The 21,780-nt window shown below is 46.4% G+C and overlaps 1 protein-coding gene across 1 annotated transcript; it reads right to left on the bottom strand.

Annotated features, from left to right (window-relative positions):
- Nucleotides 1–551: 551 nt before the first annotated feature.
- On the bottom strand, nt 552–13,701 carry LOC118382357 (uncharacterized). Its single transcript, XM_035769174.2, has one exon. It carries the CDS (start codon nt 13,507–13,509, stop codon nt 559–561), a length of 12,951 nt encoding a protein of 4,316 aa, XP_035625067.2. The 5' UTR covers nt 13,510–13,701; the 3' UTR covers nt 552–558.
- Nucleotides 13,702–21,780: the final 8,079 nt, after the last annotated feature.

Here is a 21,780-nt window from a genome sequence, read left to right as displayed (position 1 = left end):
TTGGTGTTCACATTACAATAACAAATAACATAGCACCAGTTAATGTTTATACAAAGGCTAATACAATGAATGTCAATGCAGTACAGTAAGGTAAAAATAATACAAAAGCAGTAATTATTTGAGAAGCATACACAAAAGGTGCACTGACAGTTGAAATCAGTTGGGATGAAATTTGGTCCTGTTGCATAAAAAAACAATATCCTCTATGAACACTTTGTGATTGTGAAACTTTCATGCATTATTTTGAAATATTATTAAAAGTAAGGTTTTATTTTCAAGTATAATTTTTTTCTTTCATTTTTCTAATGAAATATAATCTCTGAAAAATATAATGTTCAACATAAGAATAGCAGGAATTAGTCAATGATTTGCCTACTAGCATTTTCATTCTAGATTCATAAAATCATCTCTGCCATTAGTCCTCACGTTTGTGTTATAACAACACATCTACAAGAGAAGAAGACATAAAGTGACAACATAAGTATTTAGACAAACATTTCACAGAGGAGATCCATGCTATCTCATTCATGGTCATGAAATGTCTTTCATCCTCCCCCCTCAGTTTATTGATTCTGAAGTGTCCTTCCTCAAAGGAATCTTAAAACTGGTGAGCTTTTGGCCAAACAGCTGGCTCAGGAGGTTGTTCTGAGACTCTGCTGTCCTATAGGAGTGGCTCTCCATGGACCTCACCCCTGTCCTTGGCCTAGACTTATTCAAGGCATTGTTCATAGGAGGCGCTGACACTTTAGAAACTGGGTAATGAAGAGGCCGTCCAAGAGGCCCCTTTTTGGCTTTGTAATCCCCATTAAGATGATGCACCATCTCTGCTTTCTTTGGCGTGCAGCTATCGAGGAAGCTTCTCTTTGGTTGAAGGCCTAAACTCCCTGATGTTTTGTGCTTAGAGACTATTTTGTTGCTGACCACATCATCTCTAACGGAAGAGAGCACCGGGTAGTCGCTGGGGCTGTCTGATTTCCTGTGAACCGCCGGACTCTCGCACTTGCTAGGTCGGAATTTATTTCTGGCCTTGACGTCGACACCAAGGTTCTCCCGTGTGGCAGGAGAGGAGACCCTCTGTAAACTGTAAGGTGACCTCATCTCCTTTCTCTTCTTCTGTTCTTTTCTCACAGAGTCTTTGTCCTCGCTGGAGGCCGAGCACTGGGAAGTGAGCTTGGTGTGGTGGACTGGTGTTGACTCCATGGCCCTGGGGCTGTTGTTGGAGCGGTGTTTATTAATGATTTCACTGGACTTGGGTGTGGAGGCTTTGTCCTTTTGCTTGTTGTCATGGCTGTGAGTGCTGGTTGACTGTTGCCCTTGCTCATCCTCCCTCGTTTGGTACATCACAATGGTAGATGCCTTATGCTTTGTAGGAGGATGGTGGAGGTCATGTGAATAGGGTGTCTTTGAGCTAACATACAACTCCTCATCCGATGCTGTTGCATCTCTCCTCTGTATCTTCTTCCCTTCAGCTTCTGCAGTGCTAGTCTGTGTGCTGCTCTCCGGAGTGCTCTGATTATCATCTGCGAAACAATCCCTCTTCTCTTCAGGTGTAATGCTCTCAAATGGATTGTCCTCTTCCTTCACATCACATGGATCTGTGAATGATTTGCCATCCGCCTCACCAATGTCTCTAACAGGCAGCTTTGACGAAGGAACAATGTCCTCTGTTTTGGGTGTAGCAGTGGAGAGACCTTCAGAGCCCAGGTGAAACGTACAAGGCTCCAGCTCTACCAGCATGTCAGTGTATTCCTCAGCCATTTCCTCAGTCTTCACACTGGCATCATTGTCAGTGTGATATTCACCTGCACTGGTCTGTGTGTGTACAGAGGGTTTCAGAACTGGCATCTCAGCACTCCGATTTAAGTGCAGTGAGGCTATGCTGGCGATGCCACTGTCAGAGCTGTTCTCTTGTAGACTGTCAGTGAGAATCTTTCTCTTTTTGCTTGCTGGCAATTCACATTCATCGTTCTCTTTGGAGGCAGATGTTTTGATAGGTCTGAGAACTCCTCTGAACTTAAAGATCTTATTCCCTCCTGACAAGTGCTTTTCCATGTGTCGGTCAAACTGCTCTTTCTTAGAGAAGGTGTAGTTGCAGGTGCTGCAGATGAAAGATTTCTTGATCACATGCATGACGTCTGCACACAGCTCACAGGTGTAGAGGGTTGTATGCTTTGAGTCAAGCGCATCCATCTCTTCATGCTCACTTTTCAGATGCTCTTTTAGTTCCTGTGGCTCTTGATAGGTCACTGGGCATTTGTGGCACAGGAAAATTTTGTTTAAGTTGTGCACAACTAGATGTCTCTGAAGCTTGAAGGGTTTGGGGAACTGCTTGCCACAGTGGTGACAGTCTCTCGAGGGGTCTTTACAGTTGGGGTGCATCTCCACATTCTTTGGCGCCATCTCTGTTTTGTGCAGAACCTCAACTGGCAACAGCATGTTAGATTTCCCCACTTTTTCAATGTTCCCTTTAGGCTTGACAACTTTGGGCTGAGCTACCTCTGTAGTTTTCACCTCCTGCCCGGTGGTTTCTACTATGGATGGTTTCTCCTTGTTGGAGACCTTATTGGACTCTCTGCTGGCCTTGCTAGGGCGGCGTTGCATGATGGAAGTGATAAAGTTCTTCACGGCTGACTCCTGCATGCCAGAGCCCGGCAGACTCCCCAGGATAGCGCTGTGTGACTGGCCCTTGCGGGCAAACTGCGTGGCATGTTCCCGTAAGTGCTCATTGTACATCCACACGTCCGATATCTCCTTCAGGCACATACCACAGGTCCAGATTCCAGCCTTGTTCTTGGCGTGTTTCTCCCTCAAGTGGTCCCTCAGCTGCTCCCGGGAGCTGAACTTGCGCTGGACGCACATGTAGCAGGTGGGTGGTGGAGAGGGGTTGTGGGATAGCTTGTGGAAGTTAAGCTCCCCCAGGGTTAGGAACCAGGTGAAGCACACCTTGCACTTGTAATGTTTGTCCTTGATCTTTAAGCCGCCCTCTTGTCGTTTTCTTCCTCTGCGCTCTGTGAGCTTTTTGGGCTTTGCAGTGTCTCTGGTCTGTGCATCATCAGTGCCAATGGGTCCAGCTAATGGGATGTCCTTGTTCGAGTCAAATAATTGAATTTCGGGTAGCTGGAATGTGGTATTGAGGTTTGGGATGTCAATGCTGTGGAAAGGAGACACGTTGTCTGTAGCACATGGCTCTTCGGGATAAGGTGCAGAAGGGGCTATGATAGGAAGAGGATGTTGTGGGGTTGGGACTTCTGATTTACAGGAAGTTGGGTCAGAGGAGATCACAGCATCTGTAACAAGGTCGTTGGAGGCACTCCATGCCAATGATGCTTTGTCAATAGTGCTCTCAGGTGGGCATAGGAAGGCACTGCCATGCTTCACAGTATTCTCATGAATGTCTTTGTGATCTGTTGTGTCTCGTTTCATGTTACATACTTTCTTGGAATCACACTTTAAAGTGCTATTATGACACATGTTCAACATGATAGCATCATCGATGGATATCGTTTCATATTTACAAGGTTCATTTTGATTGTTGACAAACGTTCGGTCCAAATTATTTTCTCTATAGTCATCTTTCTTTTCCAAATACAGGTCAGGAGGAGGATGGTCTTGAACTAATGATGAATCGGGTGATAGTTTCTGCTTCTTGTTCTTCTTGCCATAAACCTTTGCACACTTCTTCCTTTTCAGTTCCACGTTTCTAGAGGGGAATAACTGTGAGAATGTGCTTTCGTCATCAAGGAAAGCGTTCAAATTAGGGATTAGTCCAGGAGGGCTTGCAGGTGAAGATTTAAAACAGGTGAGATTCTCCACTTCATCTGTTGGGCCACTGTTTTTCTCACATTCAATCTTTACTGCAACCTCTCCCAGTATCTCTGCGGAAAGACTCTGGTCTGAAGTCTGTTGCTCACATGCCTCTTTTGTGTCATACGAATTCTCTCTAGATGTATCATACTCCCTACTAACATCCTCACTTACAGATACTCCATAATCGCTTCCAACATCCATACTCACATCGGCTAGGCCATTGACGATCTCTGACAAATTTGTGCCTTTCCCCTCTTCTGTATCAGTGTTGCTTTGAATCAAGTCCATATCTTGGGTGAGTATATTTGTAACCTTTATTGGAGACATGGGTATCTGTTCAATGCCACTGTTACTTGTTACAGCAAATGGGACATCCTGTTGCTCTGTAACTTTGTGTTTAACACTAGAATTGATTATGTCTTGTTTCTCAGGTGACTTGCAGTATTCTTGCTTTAGCCGGGTTTGGAATTCAGGACTAATTGTCTGTAATAAGTCTGTTTTCTCGTTTCTCGCTTTTGTCAATTGAGGAGGCATTTGCTGAACTATGTCATCAACTGACATTGCCATATTTGTTTCACCTGTGGTGTCCTCCAGGATTACATCTGTTTCTCCTTGTTTGGTTATGAAGTTGCTATTACTTGTCTCAGGGCAGTGATTGCCAGAGACATCATTGCGTTCTGTTTGCAAACAGGTCTGTGGAACGAGGAGCTCTAGATCATCTTTATGTTCTGTTTCTATAGAGTTGGATGTTTGGTAACTGTGTAGACTCCCTTGATGATTTGCATTTACCAAATGTGGGCTTCTTTCAGTCCTAATCAAATGTTTCATGGCCTTGTGTCTCTTTAATCCTGGCACTGTTTGGAAAAACATGGCGCATATCTCACACAGATTTGTCTTTTTCTGCGTGGTTTCTTCCTCTTGCTTGTGGGTTGCTGAGCACTGACCTTCCTCCACTGTTAGAAATTCTATTTGGTCTGCTGGTAATGGGGTTGGCTCATTCTCAGAGATGATCAGTGGTTTGGGAGTGAGCTGATCATCTGAGACCTTCTTTACCAAAGGATGGGTGTTCTGCTCACTATGGACCTCATTGATATCTAGGACTTCTGGCAGCACCTCTCGATCCACTCTTTTTACCAAGTCAACATGTAAGTCCAAATAGTCAATAGTTTGAAGGGGAACCGGGCAAATGTCCAAATCTTCCTGTATATCGCCAATGGACTGAGCAGTGCTCTGAGAAGGGAGAACCAATAAAATGAATGGAAATGTTATGTCATTTTGGATGCTGCTCTTGTTCAAAGATTCATCTGGTGGACTTAGCTTGGCTGTATGGTGTGGACTCAAAGGTGACTCTGTGTATATGTCACACATTCTTTTGTCTGACGTCAATGCTGTGTCATCGCTTAGATCAATGTCACACATAGTTTTGTCTGACATCAATGCTGTATCATCACTTAGATCACAAGGTTCACAGCCATCCTTGGGCCTCTGCTTGATGGCTGGCTCATCCTCATCCACATTGGCTGGGGAGATAGGAGTGTAATCAAACTGACTCAGTTGTGGAGGCTCATCTGGAATGTAATTGTAGTTCAGTGGGCTTAGTTTGAAATCATACAGTGAAACAGAGACTCTCTTCATAAGGGTCTCCATTGCTTCAGATGGCTCTGTTGCAATGGTCAAAGGTAGAGGAGAGGGAATGCAGGCTTCAGTGCTAGAGATGTTACACTCTGTGATTCCCAAGTCCAGTTGAAGAGGACTTACTAAAGAGTACTCCATCTTAGCTGTTATGGTCAATTGGTTATCAATATGCAGTGCTTCTTTGGCATTTAGGTCATCACAGTTTTCTTCCTTAAGAGATTGTGTGTCATGGATTGAGGCTGGGATAGTATCCATATTATTGCATGTGATTGGCTGGGATTGTTCTTGTTCTTGTGTGTCAGGGTTCACCACAGGTGTGTGTGGAGAAGCTGGTAGAACAGGACTGGATGGAGGAGCATCATCTAGAATATTATCCAGCCTTTCGTCCATCTGAAAATCCTCTTTGCGTGGTGAGTGCTGGGAAAATGCCATGAGATGTAAAGGAACTTGTTCCTGAATGTCTTCAACGTCTGGAATCTCTTCTATTTGTCTGTGGTTGGCCTCACATTCAAGTTCCTTTTCTGTTTCTGCTTTTTCCTCAAGTGTATGTTCCATGTGTGCATCACTGTCAAGGTCACTGTCATGCTCAGCAATGACCAACATGGTGCTTTCATCATCTGACTCAATGTTGGAAAAGGTTGAGCCGTGGTTACCATACTCTGTATTGGTTTCTGTCAACAGTGAACTGCTGCAAGGCTTATCTGTGACAGTCTCCAATAAGACATGGGTTGATTGATTGGCAATGTCATTGTCAGGGGTGCTACACCTCAAATGAACTGTACAGCTTATCACCTCATCCTGTATTGTACTGTCAGATTCAATGTTGTCTTCCTCTGTTACACATGCTGTATTGTCCTCCGTCTGTTCATTTGCAGATGGCGAAAGACATACACTCTCAAAATGACTTTGGACATCTATGGATTGTTCCTCAGATGCATTTTCTACATCTTCAAGCATATTATCCAAGTTATCATCCATTTCCTGCTCTGCTAGGTTGGAACCTTTGGAGGGCTGGCTCACATACTTAGTATTACAACTGATGTCCTCCACTAGCTCTTTTGGCTCCTGATGCTCATCAATGGTAGTGTCTAGAAGCTCTGTATGCTCATCAATGAATGTATTTAGAAGCCCTCTGTGCTCATCAATGGAAGTATCTAGAAGCTCTGTATGCTCATCAATGGAATTATTTAGAAGCCCTCTATGCTCATTAGTGGAAGTATCTAGAAGCTCTATATGCTCATCAATGGAAGTATCCACAAACCCTCTATGCTCATCAATGGAAGTATCTAGAATCTCTGTATGCTCATCAATGGTAGTCTGTGGAAGCTCTGGAGGCTCATCAATGGTAGTATGTGGATGCTCTCGATGCTCATCAATGGTAGTATGTGGACGCTCTCGATGCTCATCAATGGTAGTATGTGGACGCTCTCGATGCTCATCAATTGTAGTATCTGGAAGCTCTGGAGGCTCATCAATGGTAGTATGTGGACGCTCTCGATGCTCATCAATGGTAGTATGTGGACGCTCTCGATGCTCATCAATGGTAGTATGTGGAAGCTCTGGAGGCTCATCAATGGTAGTATGTGGAAGCTCTGGAGGCTCATCAATGGTAGTATGTGGACACTCTCGATGCTCATCAATGGTAGTATGTGGACGCTCTCGATGCTCATCAATGGTAGAATGTGGACGCTCTCGATGCTCATCAATGGTAGTATGTGGAAGCTCTGGAGGCTCATCAATGGTAGTATGTGGAAGCTCTGGAGGCTCATCAATGGTAGTATGTGGACGCTCTCGATGCTCATCAATGGTAGTATGTGGACGCTCTCGATGCTCATCAATCGTAGTATGTGGAAGCTCTGGAGGCTCATCAATGGTAGTATGTGGATGCTCTCGATGCTCATCAATGGTAGTATGTGGAAGCTCTGGAGGCTCATCAATAGTATTATGTGGATGCTCTCGATGCTCATCAATGGAAGTATGTGGAAGTTCTGTATGCTCAAGGAGGGCCCTTTTGGCTTCAATGATTTCATCCCCACAGTCCTCTAGCTTATGGTTCTCACAGGTCTCCTTAGTCATTGGTGGATTATCCATTTCAGTGTTTGAGCAGTAATCCGTTTCTATAACACAACTGTCTTCAGTGACTTTGTTCCTGATTGGCATGTCTTTGAATTCTGACCCACTGTCATTGTAAGGTATAGACTCACTTGGCTGCAGAGAAAACATCTCTTTTACAGCAGGTGGAAGCTCTGTGTTTTCAGAGAGAGGAGGCTGTAATTCGAAGTGTGTTGATTCAACGTTCGCATCATCAGGAATAACCTTTTCATTATGATCTCTACTCTGAGCAGTATCAGCAGATGGAGCTTGGCTTTCATTGAGTAAGTGTTCTGGGCTCTTAGGTGAGGTGAGGTTTGGCTCCTCCACTTCAGGTGTGATGGGATCATTTTTGAAAATGGAATCTGATATCACCTCCAGGCTTTTTGTCAGGTTTTCTGCATAGGTCTTACTCTCTAGAATCTCTTCAGATGTCTCTATGACAGTTCTCTTGTCAACACCCATGCCTTCGTCTTTGTGGTCATCCTGTTGCAGTTGCTCTTTCTCTGCATTTGAGGTTGTGGTTATCATACTGTGTTCACAGTCATCCATCTCGCTAAACTGTTCAAGGATACTGGGTACAGCATGGGTTGGAGTATGATGACCCTCCATCAACTCAAACTCAAATGGACTGGACCATGGTAGACCAGGCTCAGCAAAGACATCTGCATGTGGGTCAGACGGCATACTTGACATGCTTTGCACAGGGCAGCCCATATCCAGACCAGTGTCTTCATTCTCAGATTTGTGGTCCAGTCGCAGAGGGCAGAATTTTCTCATCTTCAGCTGCTTTGGAGACTCAGTAAGCAGTGGCGGACTCAGCTTGGCTGTCTGGAGCTGATTTTCTAACTCTGTCACAATCCTCTTTATCTCTAGATCTTCTGACACATAACTGTTGAGATTCGCCCTGTAGTCCATTATTTTGTCTGGCAGAGACAAAGGAACATGATTATAATCTGATTTCTTTTCATTTGATTTATCAGAGTTGTCTTTGTATTGGGATATCTCATCTGGTGACATGGTGAAATCAACCATTAGGCCCCAGTCCCTCTGTTCCAAGAAAGGAGAAAGTAAGGATGATGAGCTAAACACCTCTTTTTTGTCATTGGTGGTATCTAAGGAGTTGAAACCTTCTTTGTGTAATGGAATGTCAGTGTAGAGACCATTGTCATATCCTGTCTCCGAGAGGTCCCCAAACATTGACGATGTGTCAAATGAGAGAGGAGACTTCATAAGACTCTGGTCTTGCTCTATGGGGTATGGGATGAGATGTGATGTCTCTTTCTGCGTCAATGGCTGGTGAAATTCAGTTGGAGACAGGCACACTTTCAGTCCACTGAAAAGAGGTGTGGACTTGGGGACTACCTCAGTGTTGAAAGTCAATGGGTTTTTAATGGAATGGACACTCTCCCTGTGTTCATCAAACGTAGAAATGTCTGATATCTTTGAATGTGGGTGTGTAGATTGCTCTGCTATTCTTTTGTGTACTGATTTTTCGTTTGAGGTTGTTTCATTCTTTCTGAATTTATTATAAGAATGTCCTTCCTTGTTGTCTGTGGCAGGATGTGATGATTGAAGCTGGTGTGATTTGAGATCAGAACTAGTAGATTGAAAATGTATTGATTCCCCTTTGGAGGTCTTGTTGGCTGTCCTTAGTGGTGTGTTTTTGTCAGAACTTGCTATTGTGTCAGTTTCTCTACTAAATGAGACATCTTTCTCCCTTGAGGGCACATCTGTGCTTCTGCATTTCTCAAGGTTTTTGACTGCACTCCTCACCTTTGGTAGTGCTGATATTGGATCAACATCTTCAGTATGTGAGTTAGTGATCCTTGAGGCCACTGAATTGTCTTTGTTAGTAGAGTGGAGAGTCTTATCAGCGCTATACCTCTTAGTAGATTTGGTGAATGTCAGTGCTAGTTGTGTGCTAGTCTCTTTGCATATCTTCTGTGGAGATCGCTCATAGGTTCTCTGCTCAGAAGAGTCTTTCCTCCTGATCTCCACTCTTTTCTCCCAGTCTGAGTCTGTGTGGTCAGTGCTTTTGGGGCTATTGATGCTATCGCTGGAGAAACTCACAGACGTGCTGACTTCACTGCTTGTGGATGACCTGCTGCCTCTCCTCCCAAGTATCTGGTTAGAGCCAGGTTTCTCTGGAGATAGGGAGACTTCTTCAGTTTTCTTCACCTGAAAGCACTCTTTTGACTCGTGCCTCCATGCTGCACTGTCCCTGTCGCTCCTAGCCCGCCATTTGCACTCCTTTGTGTAGGTGTACTTGCAGCGGCCGCTTTGGCTCAGGCGACCTTGGCTTGCTATCTTCACAGGCTCACATTCGTCATCTGAGTCTGAGACATAGTCATACTCCCCAAACATTGGGTTTGGCACCGTGGGTGTAAGTCTCTCCATCACCAGCGAGAACTGGAGGTTTTTGGTGCCTTTTACATGGAGCTTGTTTAACTTGTTTTTCTGTTGAACTATTTTGTGGATGAGTTCTTTGCTCCAGGTACCGGCACCGGTCCTTTTCCTTTTACTCTCCCTTGCTGCAGTCCTTTGGGTTGGGGAACTCCTGTTTGCAGAGGAGACTTGGGAAGAGGTTGAGCCTCTCAACAAAGAGCTATTCTGGAGATTTCGAACTCCACAACGTTCCGAAAATTTGTTGGATAAGAGGAACCTTGGAGTGTTAATGTTTTCCTCTTCACTTTTGGAGTGTTTTCTTATATCTTTCACTTTATTTTCTTGCTCCCTCGGTTTCTCCCCTGAGGTGATCCTTGAATTTTTATGAGACAATTCTTTTTTTATGTTAATTTTCTCTTCCTGCTCAAAATTCAGAGAAGTCTTCTCAAGTTTGTTTTCTGTGTGCTTGCTGTCTGTCTCAAAGCTCTCAATGTCTGAGTCATAAATATATTTTCCTTGTGTCAGAGACCTGTCATCTTCAGTAGATTGTTTGCTTTTGCTCTCAAAGACCATTGAGTCTTTGGTTTTTAGAGTATGCCTGTTCGACGATACTTTGACAGTGCTTAGGTCATCATCTGCGAATGCATCAATGAAGCTGCTGTCAATCTCTGCATTGTCTGACTGATACCCCAGTCCATTTAGAGCCTCAGTGATTAGGCTATCTAACTTTGCATCCTCTATCTCCAAGTCAGGAAGTGAGACAGGAAGGTTACCTTCCCCAGAGAACAGGTTGAGTTTCATGGGGTCGTCCTTAGAATCCCCTTTTATTTCGCTGTCAGACATGAGTTCTCCGTTCTTATTGAGCCCCAGCAGAGACAGGTGAAGGTCAGATGGACACCTTGCCATGGAGACACTTTGACATAAACTGGTCCCAGAGGATGAAGCTTTTATCATGTCATTGTGAAACTGTGTTGAACTTCCTGGTGTTCTTCTGGTGTCATCCACCTTTTGTGCAAATGCATGCTGTCCACAGTATTGCTTATGGCCAAGGAATGCGGCCAGGTTAGTAAAGTTCTGGTCACACTGCTTGCACGTGAGAAGCACGTCCAGTTGGTCAAGGTTTGCCGTGGCTAAAGACGTAGCTAAAAGTTGATGTGCAGAGTATGGTGGTGGAGGTGGGTGATGCTCCAACCCAAAGCCCTCCATATAGCCCTTGTTGCCATCCATACTAGGCTTTGGATGTCCGTTGACGTGCAGGTAGCTCATCATGTCATCTTTTGCCCTCTCTGGGGTGTAAGGCAGGTTACGGGAGGCGTCTGAGTGGAAATGATGAGCGTTAGTGCTGAGGTTATCTGTAGGTCCTTGTGCCTTTACTTGGTGCTGGGGATAGAATGGAGGGGGATGCCCAGTCTTTGATATCTGGCTGTCCTCAGAGAGGTTGACCGGGCTTGTTGAGGCTGGGGAGAGTGAAGAACATGTGCTGCTAGAGGCTGGGTTATGGACTGGGGAGGGCGAGGGAGATTCATATGGTGACACCATTATAAGCTCCATTGGTGGGACCTGTAATGGTGGATATCCATGTGTTCTTGATGATGCCCCAGGTACTGATTGGTTCATTCCAAAATATATGGGCTTATTCTTGGACTCACAGACCTTTGCGTGACTTGTCTCAACTTTAAAATGTGGTATTGTACTGCAGCCCTGTTTGACACTCTCTTGCCTTGGGTTTGAGAATCCTTTACTAGGTCTATTGTTTAGGAAAGAGCCGGGACTTTTCAGTGAGCCATTCTTATGTGATTTAGTGTCATCCTGCCAGTCAGAGGGTGCTACCAAATAAGTGAGCTTTTGGTTGCTTAGTTGCCTAGACAACTCAATCCTGTTTTGGTTTGCCATGGCAGAAGTGAGGCCTATCTGCTGCCATGGCATCCTACCGCTTTTGGATGTGTTTGGCCTTTGATCTGGCTGGTTCTGAAACTGAAACGTATCATTCATATTAGGATAAGGCATAGTGTTTTGGTCAGCTGGTGAAAAGTTCTTATTCAGTCCCTCCCATGAGTGTGGTAAGCTACTATGGGCCTTGGTGTTGATTATTTTGTCAAAAGGCATTGAACCCATGTGGATACTATTGAGTGGAGGGCTGCTGTTGTAGGCTTTGTTTGGAAAGTGCATTTGGGAGCTTGGACCTTGTGCAATACTTTTGGCATGGTGTACACTGCCTTTAATAAGTGTTCTCTGGCTGTCAGCAGCCAAGTCTTTGGAGGGGCAGCTCCTCTTGCTCCCTGAAGCAAGGGCAGCATCCCTATGGCCGAACACATCCATGCTCTCCGGCAGGGCACTCTTACCCTTCTCCGACTGCTGGGAGCTGAAGCCAGAGCTCTCACTACTAGCCGAGTCCTCACTCAGGCCCCTGGGGCAGTCCATAGAGGATGCCGCCCCTTGTCGAGCTTGCAGGTACTGTGGTAGCTGTGGAGGATGGGGGTAGGAAGATCTGTCGTCTGGCTGGTCACTATTGAATTGAGTGTTATTCTGAACCCCCTCCTTTCCATCTCCAGATGGCTGAAAGGAAAAAGAATTATGAGTCACCTGGGAAGAAGCTAAAGAGGAGGAGTCTATATAGTCCTGGGATTGGGGGTTCTGATCAAAGGCAAAAGGGTCTGGGTTTGAGTCCTCCGACAACTTGTATCCGTACTGAAACAGAAAAGACACAGAGCTACCATTCGCCTTGTTCGCCTCCTTGAGAACGGTGGATTTTTGTGAGGAAATGCCATAGTTAGCACCGTTAAAAGTCCTCTCTGGAGACTGCCAGTCATTGGAGCCACTCAACTGAAAGTCTGGGAAGAGCAGCTGGCTGCTTGGCTGTGAGTTATTATTGTTCACAATTGGGCCTGGTTGCTGCTGCTGGGGTGGGAGTTGGTGGGTGGATGTCCCACCTGTGGTTCCCAGTACCTGTGAGGTATAGCATGGGGAGGTGAGGTTGGAAGATGTCTCCTGGAAGCAGCGGCTGTAGTTGAGTTCCTCCTGCTGCAGCTCGGCCTCGCGCTCTGGTATACTGGGCACGTGGAACCTGTAGCTGCCCGTAACTGGGCTTTGGCTGGCCTCCATCTTCTTGGGTGGCGAGACCTTCTGCTGTGGGTAGGCAATGCCGATAGTAGGGTTGGAACGTGGATTGGTGATGCTGAGTCTGTACAGCTGCTGTGGGTTACCGCGCTCCGACTTCCCCGACCTCTTGCCCTTGTCTCTGCTCCGGCACTTCCCACTGGGGGACTGGGGGCTGCCTTTTCCACTGGGCCATGTCCTGTTGCTGGAGAACTTAGGCCGGTTCTGCAGTGACTTGAAGTCTATTTTCCCCGCCTGCTGAGGTCGGATCACAGCCTCGCGCTGCTGAGTATAGTCCCTGTCCTTGTCTACAAACTTGGCTCCTCTGCGGATTGTCCGAGCCTCCACGCCTGCACCTGAGAAGTGCTCTGAAGACTCTTTTGTGGCTTTCTCACTGCTGCCGTACTGCTCCAGTGCAGTGCATTCATCCTTCAGTTTGGACTCAGCATCCAGCTTTTTGACAGCATACGTGCGCTGAGTCTCTCCTGCCATGGTGCAGACGAGAGGTGGTGTACAGGCCTGGTCCTCAGAGGTGTTATCTGGGAAGCAGGAGCATGATGAGTCTGAGAGTCTGGAACAAGATGCTGCTTCCAGTGGCACAAACAACAGAGATGGGAGGGCGGCTCTCTGCACGATTACCTCTCCGCTCTCATCGTGGACCACTGATCTGGCAGTTTACCGTCTGGGAGTCCTGCAGAGGCAGACAGGAAAAAGAGTGGGTCAGATTTCTAAACATCACCACATTTCACATAAACAGTTTAAGCACTTTTGCTTTCATTGAGAAGCTTTTCATTAAAAAAGCATGAAAAGTGTATGTTGTATCAAGAAGAATAAAATGCTTCCACCTGAATAAAGAAAATAAATATAAAATAGTGAATCATTAAAAACAACCTATTCAATCAATCACCAACCATCCAGGTATAAAATTACACATAACTATTTGTAGAACAGAGAAAAGAAAAGTGACATAAATCAGCTGGGATATTTGCTTTACTAAACCAACAGAGCAGGATGGGAGGTGAGCGATTTAGTAAAAAAAAGGTTAACATTTTCCAGCTGTTGCCAGGAGAGAGCAGTATTGCCACAGTTTTGCTTCACAGTACTGCCACACAAGGCACAAATACAGTGTACAGTCTGCAGGGATCCTAGAACTAATGTCCTTAATCACATTATAAAGTAGTCCAGATGTATTTGAAAACAACATCAATTCAACTGTTTAACTCACTCAGTGCACTGTCATGGTCAATAGATATGAATCTCCTATAGCTATGATATAAATCAATATGCTTTTATAGACAAGGCTTGCCTCAGTGCATACCATAAGGTAGTGCCTACTGAGTGGATCTGACTGGAATAATATCACACCAGGTGTATCACACACAAAACGTACATGCAGAGCAGAAATGCATCTAACCATGCTACTGTAACAGTGAGGTCTTGTTCTGAGGAACACTGTGGCTCTTAGGAGGAAGAGGATTCAACACTGGACACACATTGCCAATGAGTAAATCATTAAAAAAGCCCCAAAGAACAGCAACACAATGCTAGACTGTTTGGCTGGTTGAGAAGGGATGCAGGTTTAGATCATAGAGCAATATCAGGCGATTAGTCATTGGGCCTTTAGACAGTGAGGAGAGCGCCGGACGTTTACGCGTGTTGCCAGGCATCCCAGACACTGCTGATTTCCTGGTTTACTCTGGGCCTCAGGCATCCCAGACACTGCTTATATCCTGGTTTACTTTGGGCCTCAGGCATCCCAGACACTGCTTATATCCTGGTTTACTTTGGGCCTCAGGCATCCCAGACACTGCTTATATCCTGGTTTACTTTGGGCCTCAGGCATCCCAGACACTGCTTATATCCTGGTTTACTTTGGGCCTCAGGCATCCCAGACACTGCTGATTTCCTGGTTTACTTTGGGCCTCAGGCATCCCAGACACTGCTTATATCCTGGTTTACTTTGGGCCTCAGGCATCCCAGACACTGCTTATATCCTGGTTTACTTTGGGCCTCAGGCATCCCAGACACTGCTGATTTCCTGGTTTACTTTGGGCCTCAGGCATCCCAGACACTGCTTATATCCTGGTTTACTTTGGGCCTCAGGCATCCCAGACACTGCTTATATCCTGGTTTACTTTGGGCCTCAGGCATCCCAGACACTGCTTATATCCTGGTTTACTTTGGGCCTCAGGCATCCCAGACACTGCTTATATCCTGGTTTACTTTGGGCCTCAGGCATCCCAGACACTGCTGATTTCCTGGTTTACTTTGGGCCTCAGGCATCCCAGACACTGCTGATTTCCTGGTTTACTTTGGGCCTCAGGCATCCCAGACACTGCTTATATCCTGGTTTACTTTGGGCCTCAGGCATCCCAGACACTGCTTATATCCTGGTTTACTTTGGGCCTCAGGCATCCCAGACACTGCTTATATCCTGGTTTACTTTGGGCCTCAGGCATCCCAGACACTGCTGATTTCCTGGTTTACTTTGGGCCTCAGGCATCCCAGACACTGCTGATTTCCTGGTTTACTTTGGGCCTCAGGCATCCCAGACACTGCTTATATCCTGGTTTACTTTGGGCCTCAGGCATCCCAGACACTGCTGATTTCCTGGTTTACTTTGGGCCTCAGGCATCCCAGACACTGCTGATTTCCTGGTTTACTTTGGGCCTCAGGCATCCCAGACACTGCTGATTTCCTGGTTTACTTTGGGCCTCAGGCATCCCAGACACTGCTTATATCCTGGTTTACTTTGGGCCTCAGGCATCCCAGACACTGCTGATTTCCTGGTTTACTTTGGGCCTCAGGCATCCCAGACACTGCTTATATCCTGGTTTACTTTGGGCCTCAGGCATCCCAGACACTGCTTATATCCTGGTTTACTTTGGGCCTCAGGCATCCCAGACACTGCTGATTTCCTGGTTTACTTTGGGCCTCAGGCATCCCAGACACTGCTTATATCCTGGTTTACTTTGGGCCTCAGGCATCCCAGATACTGCTTATATCCTGGTTTACTTTGGGCCTCAGGCATCCCAGACACTGCTTATATCCTGGTTTACTTTGGGCCTCAGGCATCCCAGACACTGCTTATATCCTGGTTTACTTTGGGCCTCAGGCATCCCAGATACTGCTTATATCCTGGTTTACTTTGGCCCTCTGCTGCTTCATTTGAGGTCAGACCAGAAGCAGCTCAGAGTTAGCGGCAGAATGTTCCCCCCTAGGTGAAGTCTGTGACTCTCCTGCTCCACAGCGTAGTAACACAGACAGCAGGTGAAAGTCACACACACACCCACAGTGGCTGTGTACGCTCTTTGTACTTAGGACCTTTAAGATCATTTGGGGACAGGGAGAGAAAATAATCGCCAACGCTTCTTTGCAGTAGGAAAAGGCAATGAATGTGGTTCTTTACCCATTCAAATAGCTCAATGTTCTTCTTGATGAACAGTCCCCACTGTTCATTTGTCTTGCAATAAACTATTTTTGGCCATTAACAGATTGATATATTTTTTCCCTGTCACTAGATAAGTAAGTAAAAGCAGCTGAAATGGCCAGTAAGTAAAGTTGATAGTTGCAGATGATTGGTTAAGTGGAGGCTAAAGGAAGTTTAATGAGCTAATGTAAACGTGATGGTCTTAAAGACATGGGAGGAAAAACATCTGGCTTGACGTTGTTATGCTATAGTTCCTGTCCTCTGTGTGTGTGTGTGTGTGTGTGTGTGTGTGTGTGTGTGTGTGTGTGTGTGTGTGTGTGTGTGTGTGTGTGTGTGTGTGTGTGTGTGTGTGTGTGTGTGTGTGTGTGTGTGTGTGTGTGTGTGTGTGTGTGTGTGTGTGTGTGTGTGTGTGTGTGTGTGTGTGTGTGTGCATTTGCAGATATGCAAGAAAGTTCACTGAATATGACCTGATTTTACCTTTTTCTCTCATTCTTAAATACACACTTTCACAAACACATACATGTATGCACACACAGTAAAGTGCAGGACGCCTGGCTTTCCCTGCCCTGTAAAGAGCAGGCCTATCTATTGATCTCCATGGCCCTGTGACACACATGGTATGGCTCTGTCCCTGTATTTTTAACAGCACAGGCCTGCTCTGTAATTACAAATCTCAATGACAATGGCTAGGGATGGGTGTGGTAGATGTACACAGAAAGAGTAGGAACACAGACAGGGATAGACCACTTTCACGAGCAGAATGACTCTCCAAATGCAGGGGACAGGGACAGACCACTTTCACTAGCAGAATGACTCTTCAAATGCAGGGGACAGGGACAGACCACTTTCACTAGCAGAATGACTCTCCAAATGCAGAGGACAGGGACTGACCACTTTCACTAGCAGAATGACTCTTCAAATGCAGGGGACAGGGACTGACCACTTTCACTAGCAGAATGACTCTTCAAATGCAGGGGACAGGGACAGACCACTTTCACTAGCAGAATGACTCTCCAAATGCAGAGGACAGGGACAGACCACTTTCACTAGCAGAATGACTCTTCAAATGCAGGGGACAGGGACTGACCACTTTCACTAGCAGAATGACTCTCCAAATGCAGGGGACAGGGACAGACCACTTTCACTAGCAGAAGGACTCTTCAAATGCAGGGGACAGGGACAGACCACTTTCACTAGCAGAATGACTCTTCAAATGCAGGGGACAGGGACAGACCACTTTCACTAGCAGAATGACTCTTCAAATGCAGGGGACAGGGACTGACCACTTTCACTAGCAGAAGGACTCTTCAAATGCAGGGGACAGGGACAGACCACTTTCACGAGCAGAATGACTCTTCAAATGCAGGGGACAGGGACAGACCACTTTCACTAGCAGAATGACTCTACAAATGCAGGGGACAGGGACAGACCACTTTCACTAGCAGAATGACTCTTCAAATGCAGGGGACAGGGACAGACCACTTTCACTAGCAGAATGACTCTACAAATGCAGGGGACAGGGACAGACCACTTTCACTAGCAGAATGACTCTTCAAATGCAGGGGACAGGGACAGACCACTTTCACTATCAGAATGACTCTTCAAATGCAGAGGACAGGGACAGACCACTTTCACTAGCAGAATGACTCTTCAAATGCAGGGGACAGGGACAGACCACTTTCACTAGCAGAAGGACTCTTCAAATGCAGGGGACAGGGACAGACCACTTTCACTAGCAGAAGGACTCTTCAAATGCAGGGGACAGGGACAGACCACTTTCACTAGCAGAAGGACTCTTCAAATGCAGGGGACAGGGACAGACCACTTTCACTAGCAGAATGACTCTTCAAATGCAGGGGACAGGGACAGACCACTTTCACTAGCAGAATGACTCTTCAAATGCAGGGGACAGGGACAGACCACTTTCACTAGCAGAATGACTCTTCAAATGCAGAGGACAGGGACAGACCACTTTCACTAGCAGAATGACTCTACAAATGCAGGGGACAGGGACAGACCACATTCACTAGCAGAATGACTCTACAAATGCAGGGGACAGGGACAGACCACTTTCACTAGCAGAATGACTCTACAAATGCAGAGGACAGGGACAGACCACTTTCACGAGCAGAATGACTCTACAAATGCAGAGGACAGGGACAGACCACTTTCACTAGCAGAATGACTCTCCAAATGCAGGGGACAGGGACAGACCACTTTCACTAGCAGAATGACTCTCCAAATGCAGGGGACAGGGACAGACCACTTTCACTAGCAGAATGACTCTACAAATGCAGGGGACAGGGACAGACCACATTCACTAGCAGAATGACTCTACAAATGCAGGGGACAGGGACAGACCACTTTCACTAGCAGAATGACTCTACAAATGCAGAGGACAGGGACAGACCACTTTCACGAGCAGAATGACTCTACAAATGCAGAGGACAGGGACAGACCACTTTCACTAGCAGAATGACTCTCCAAATGCAGGGGACAGGGACAGACCACTTTCACGAGCAGAAGGACTGTTCAAATGCAGGGGACAGGGACAGACCACTTTCGCTAGCAGAATGACTCTTCAAATGCAGAGGACAGGGACAGACCACTTTCACTAGCAGAAGGACTGTTCAAATGCAGGGGACAGGGACAGACCACTTTCGCTAGCAGAATGACTCTTCAAATGCAGAGGACAGGGACAGACCACTTTCACTAGCAGAATGACTCTTCAAATGCAGGGGACAGGGACAGACCACTTTCACTAGCAGAATGACTCTACAAATGCAGGGGACAGGGACAGACCACTTTCACTAGCAGAATGACTCTACAAATGCAGGGGACAGGGACAGACCACTTTCACTAGCAGAATGACTCTTCAAATGCAGGGGACAGGGACAGACCACTTTCACTAGCAGAATGACTCTACAAATGCAGGGGACAGGGACAGACCACTTTCACTAGCAGAATGACTCTTCAAATGCAGGGGACAGGGACAGACCACTTTCACTATCAGAATGACTCTTCAAATGCAGAGGACAGGGACAGACCACTTTCACTAGCAGAATGACTCTTCAAATGCAGGGGACAGGGACAGACCACTTTCACTAGCAGAAGGACTCTTCAAATGCAGGGGACAGGGACAGACCACTTTCACTAGCAGAAGGACTCTTCAAATGCAGGGGACAGGGACAGACCACTTTCACTAGCAGAAGGACTCTTCAAATGCAGGGGACAGGGACAGACCACTTTCACTAGCAGAATGACTCTTCAAATGCAGGGGACAGGGACAGACCACTTTCACTAGCAGAATGACTCTTCAAATGCAGGGGACAGGGACAGACCACTTTCACTAGCAGAATGACTCTTCAAATGCAGAGGACAGGGACAGACCACTTTCACTAGCAGAATGACTCTACAAATGCAGGGGACAGGGACAGACCACATTCACTAGCAGAATGACTCTACAAATGCAGGGGACAGGGACAGACCACTTTCACTAGCAGAATGACTCTACAAATGCAGAGGACAGGGACAGACCACTTTCACGAGCAGAATGACTCTACAAATGCAGAGGACAGGGACAGACCACTTTCACTAGCAGAATGACTCTCCAAATGCAGGGGACAGGGACAGACCACTTTCACGAGCAGAAGGACTGTTCAAATGCAGGGGACAGGGACAGACCACTTTCACTAGCAGAATGACTCTTCAAATGCAGAGGACAGGGACAGACCACTTTCACTAGCAGAAGGACTGTTCAAATGCAGGGGACAGGGACAGACCACTTTCGCTAGCAGAATGACTCTTCAAATGCAGAGGACAGGGACAGACCACTTTCACTAGCAGAATGACTCTTCAAATGCAGGGGACAGGGACAGACCACTTTCACTAGCAGAATGACTCTACAAATGCAGGGGACAGGGACAGACCACTTTCACTAGCAGAATGACTGTTCAAATGCAGGGGACAGGGACAGACCACTTTCACTAGCAGAATGACTGTTCAAATGCAGGGGACAGGGACAGACCACTTTCACTAGCAGAATGACTCTTCAAATGCAGGGGACAGGGACAGACCACTTTCACTAGCAGAATGACTGTTCAAATGCAGGGGACAGGGACAGACCACTTTCACTAGCAGAATGACTCTTCAAATGCAGGGGACAGGGACAGACCACTTTCACTAGCAGAATGACTGTTCAAATGCAGGGGACAGGGACAGACCACTTTCACTAGCAGAATGACTCTTCAAATGCAGGGGACAGGGACAGACCACTTTCACTAGCAGAATGACTGTTCAAATGCAGGGGACAGGGACAGACCACTTTCACTAGCAGAATGACTGTTCAAATGCAGGGGACAGGGACAGACCACTTTCACTAGCAGAATGACTCTTCAAATGCAGGGGACAGGGACAGACCACTTTCACTAGCAGAATGACTGTTCAAATGCAGGGGACAGGGACAGACCACTTTCACTAGCAGAATGACTCTCCAAATGCAGGGGACAGGGACAGACCACTTTCACTAGCAGAATGACTGTTCAAATGCAGGGGACAGGGACAGACCACTTTCACTAGCAGAATGACTCTTCAAATGCAGGGGACAGGGACAGACCACTTTCACTAGCAGAATGACTGTTCAAATGCAGGGGACAGGGACAGACCACTTTCACTAGCAGAATGACTCTTCAAATGCAGAGGACAGGGACAGACCACTTTCACTAGCAGAATGACTCTTCAAATGCAGGGGACAGGGACAGACCACTTTCACTAGCAGAATGACTGTTCAAATGCAGGGGACAGGGACAGACCACTTTCACTAGCAGAATGACTGTTCAAATGCAGGGGACAGGGACAGACCACTTTCACTAGCAGAATGACTCTTCAAATGCAGAGGACAGGGACAGACCACTTTCACTAGCAGAATGACTCTTCAAATGCAGGGGACAGGGACAGACCACTTTCACTAGCAGAATGACTGTTCAAATGCAGGGGACAGGGACAGACCACTTTCACTAGCAGAATGACTGTTCAAATGCAGGGGACAGGGACAGACCACTTTCACTAGCAGAATGACTGTTCAAATGCAGAGGACAGGGACAGACCACTTTCACTAGCAGAATGACTCTCCAAATGCAGGGGACAGGGACAGACCACTTTCACTAGCAGAATGACTCTTCAAATGCAGGGGACAGGGACAGACCACTTTCACTAGCAGAATGACTGTTCAAATGCAGGGGACAGGGACAGACCACTTTCACTAGCAGAATGACTGTTCAAATGCAGGGGACAGGGACAGACCACTTTCACTAGCAGAATGACTCTTCAAATGC

This window comes from Oncorhynchus keta, chromosome 17 (assembly GCF_023373465.1).
Source record: "Oncorhynchus keta strain PuntledgeMale-10-30-2019 chromosome 17, Oket_V2, whole genome shotgun sequence".
NCBI classification, from domain to species: Eukaryota; Metazoa; Chordata; class Actinopteri; order Salmoniformes; family Salmonidae; genus Oncorhynchus; species Oncorhynchus keta.
This window is presented reverse-complemented; position numbering and strand designations above follow the sequence as displayed.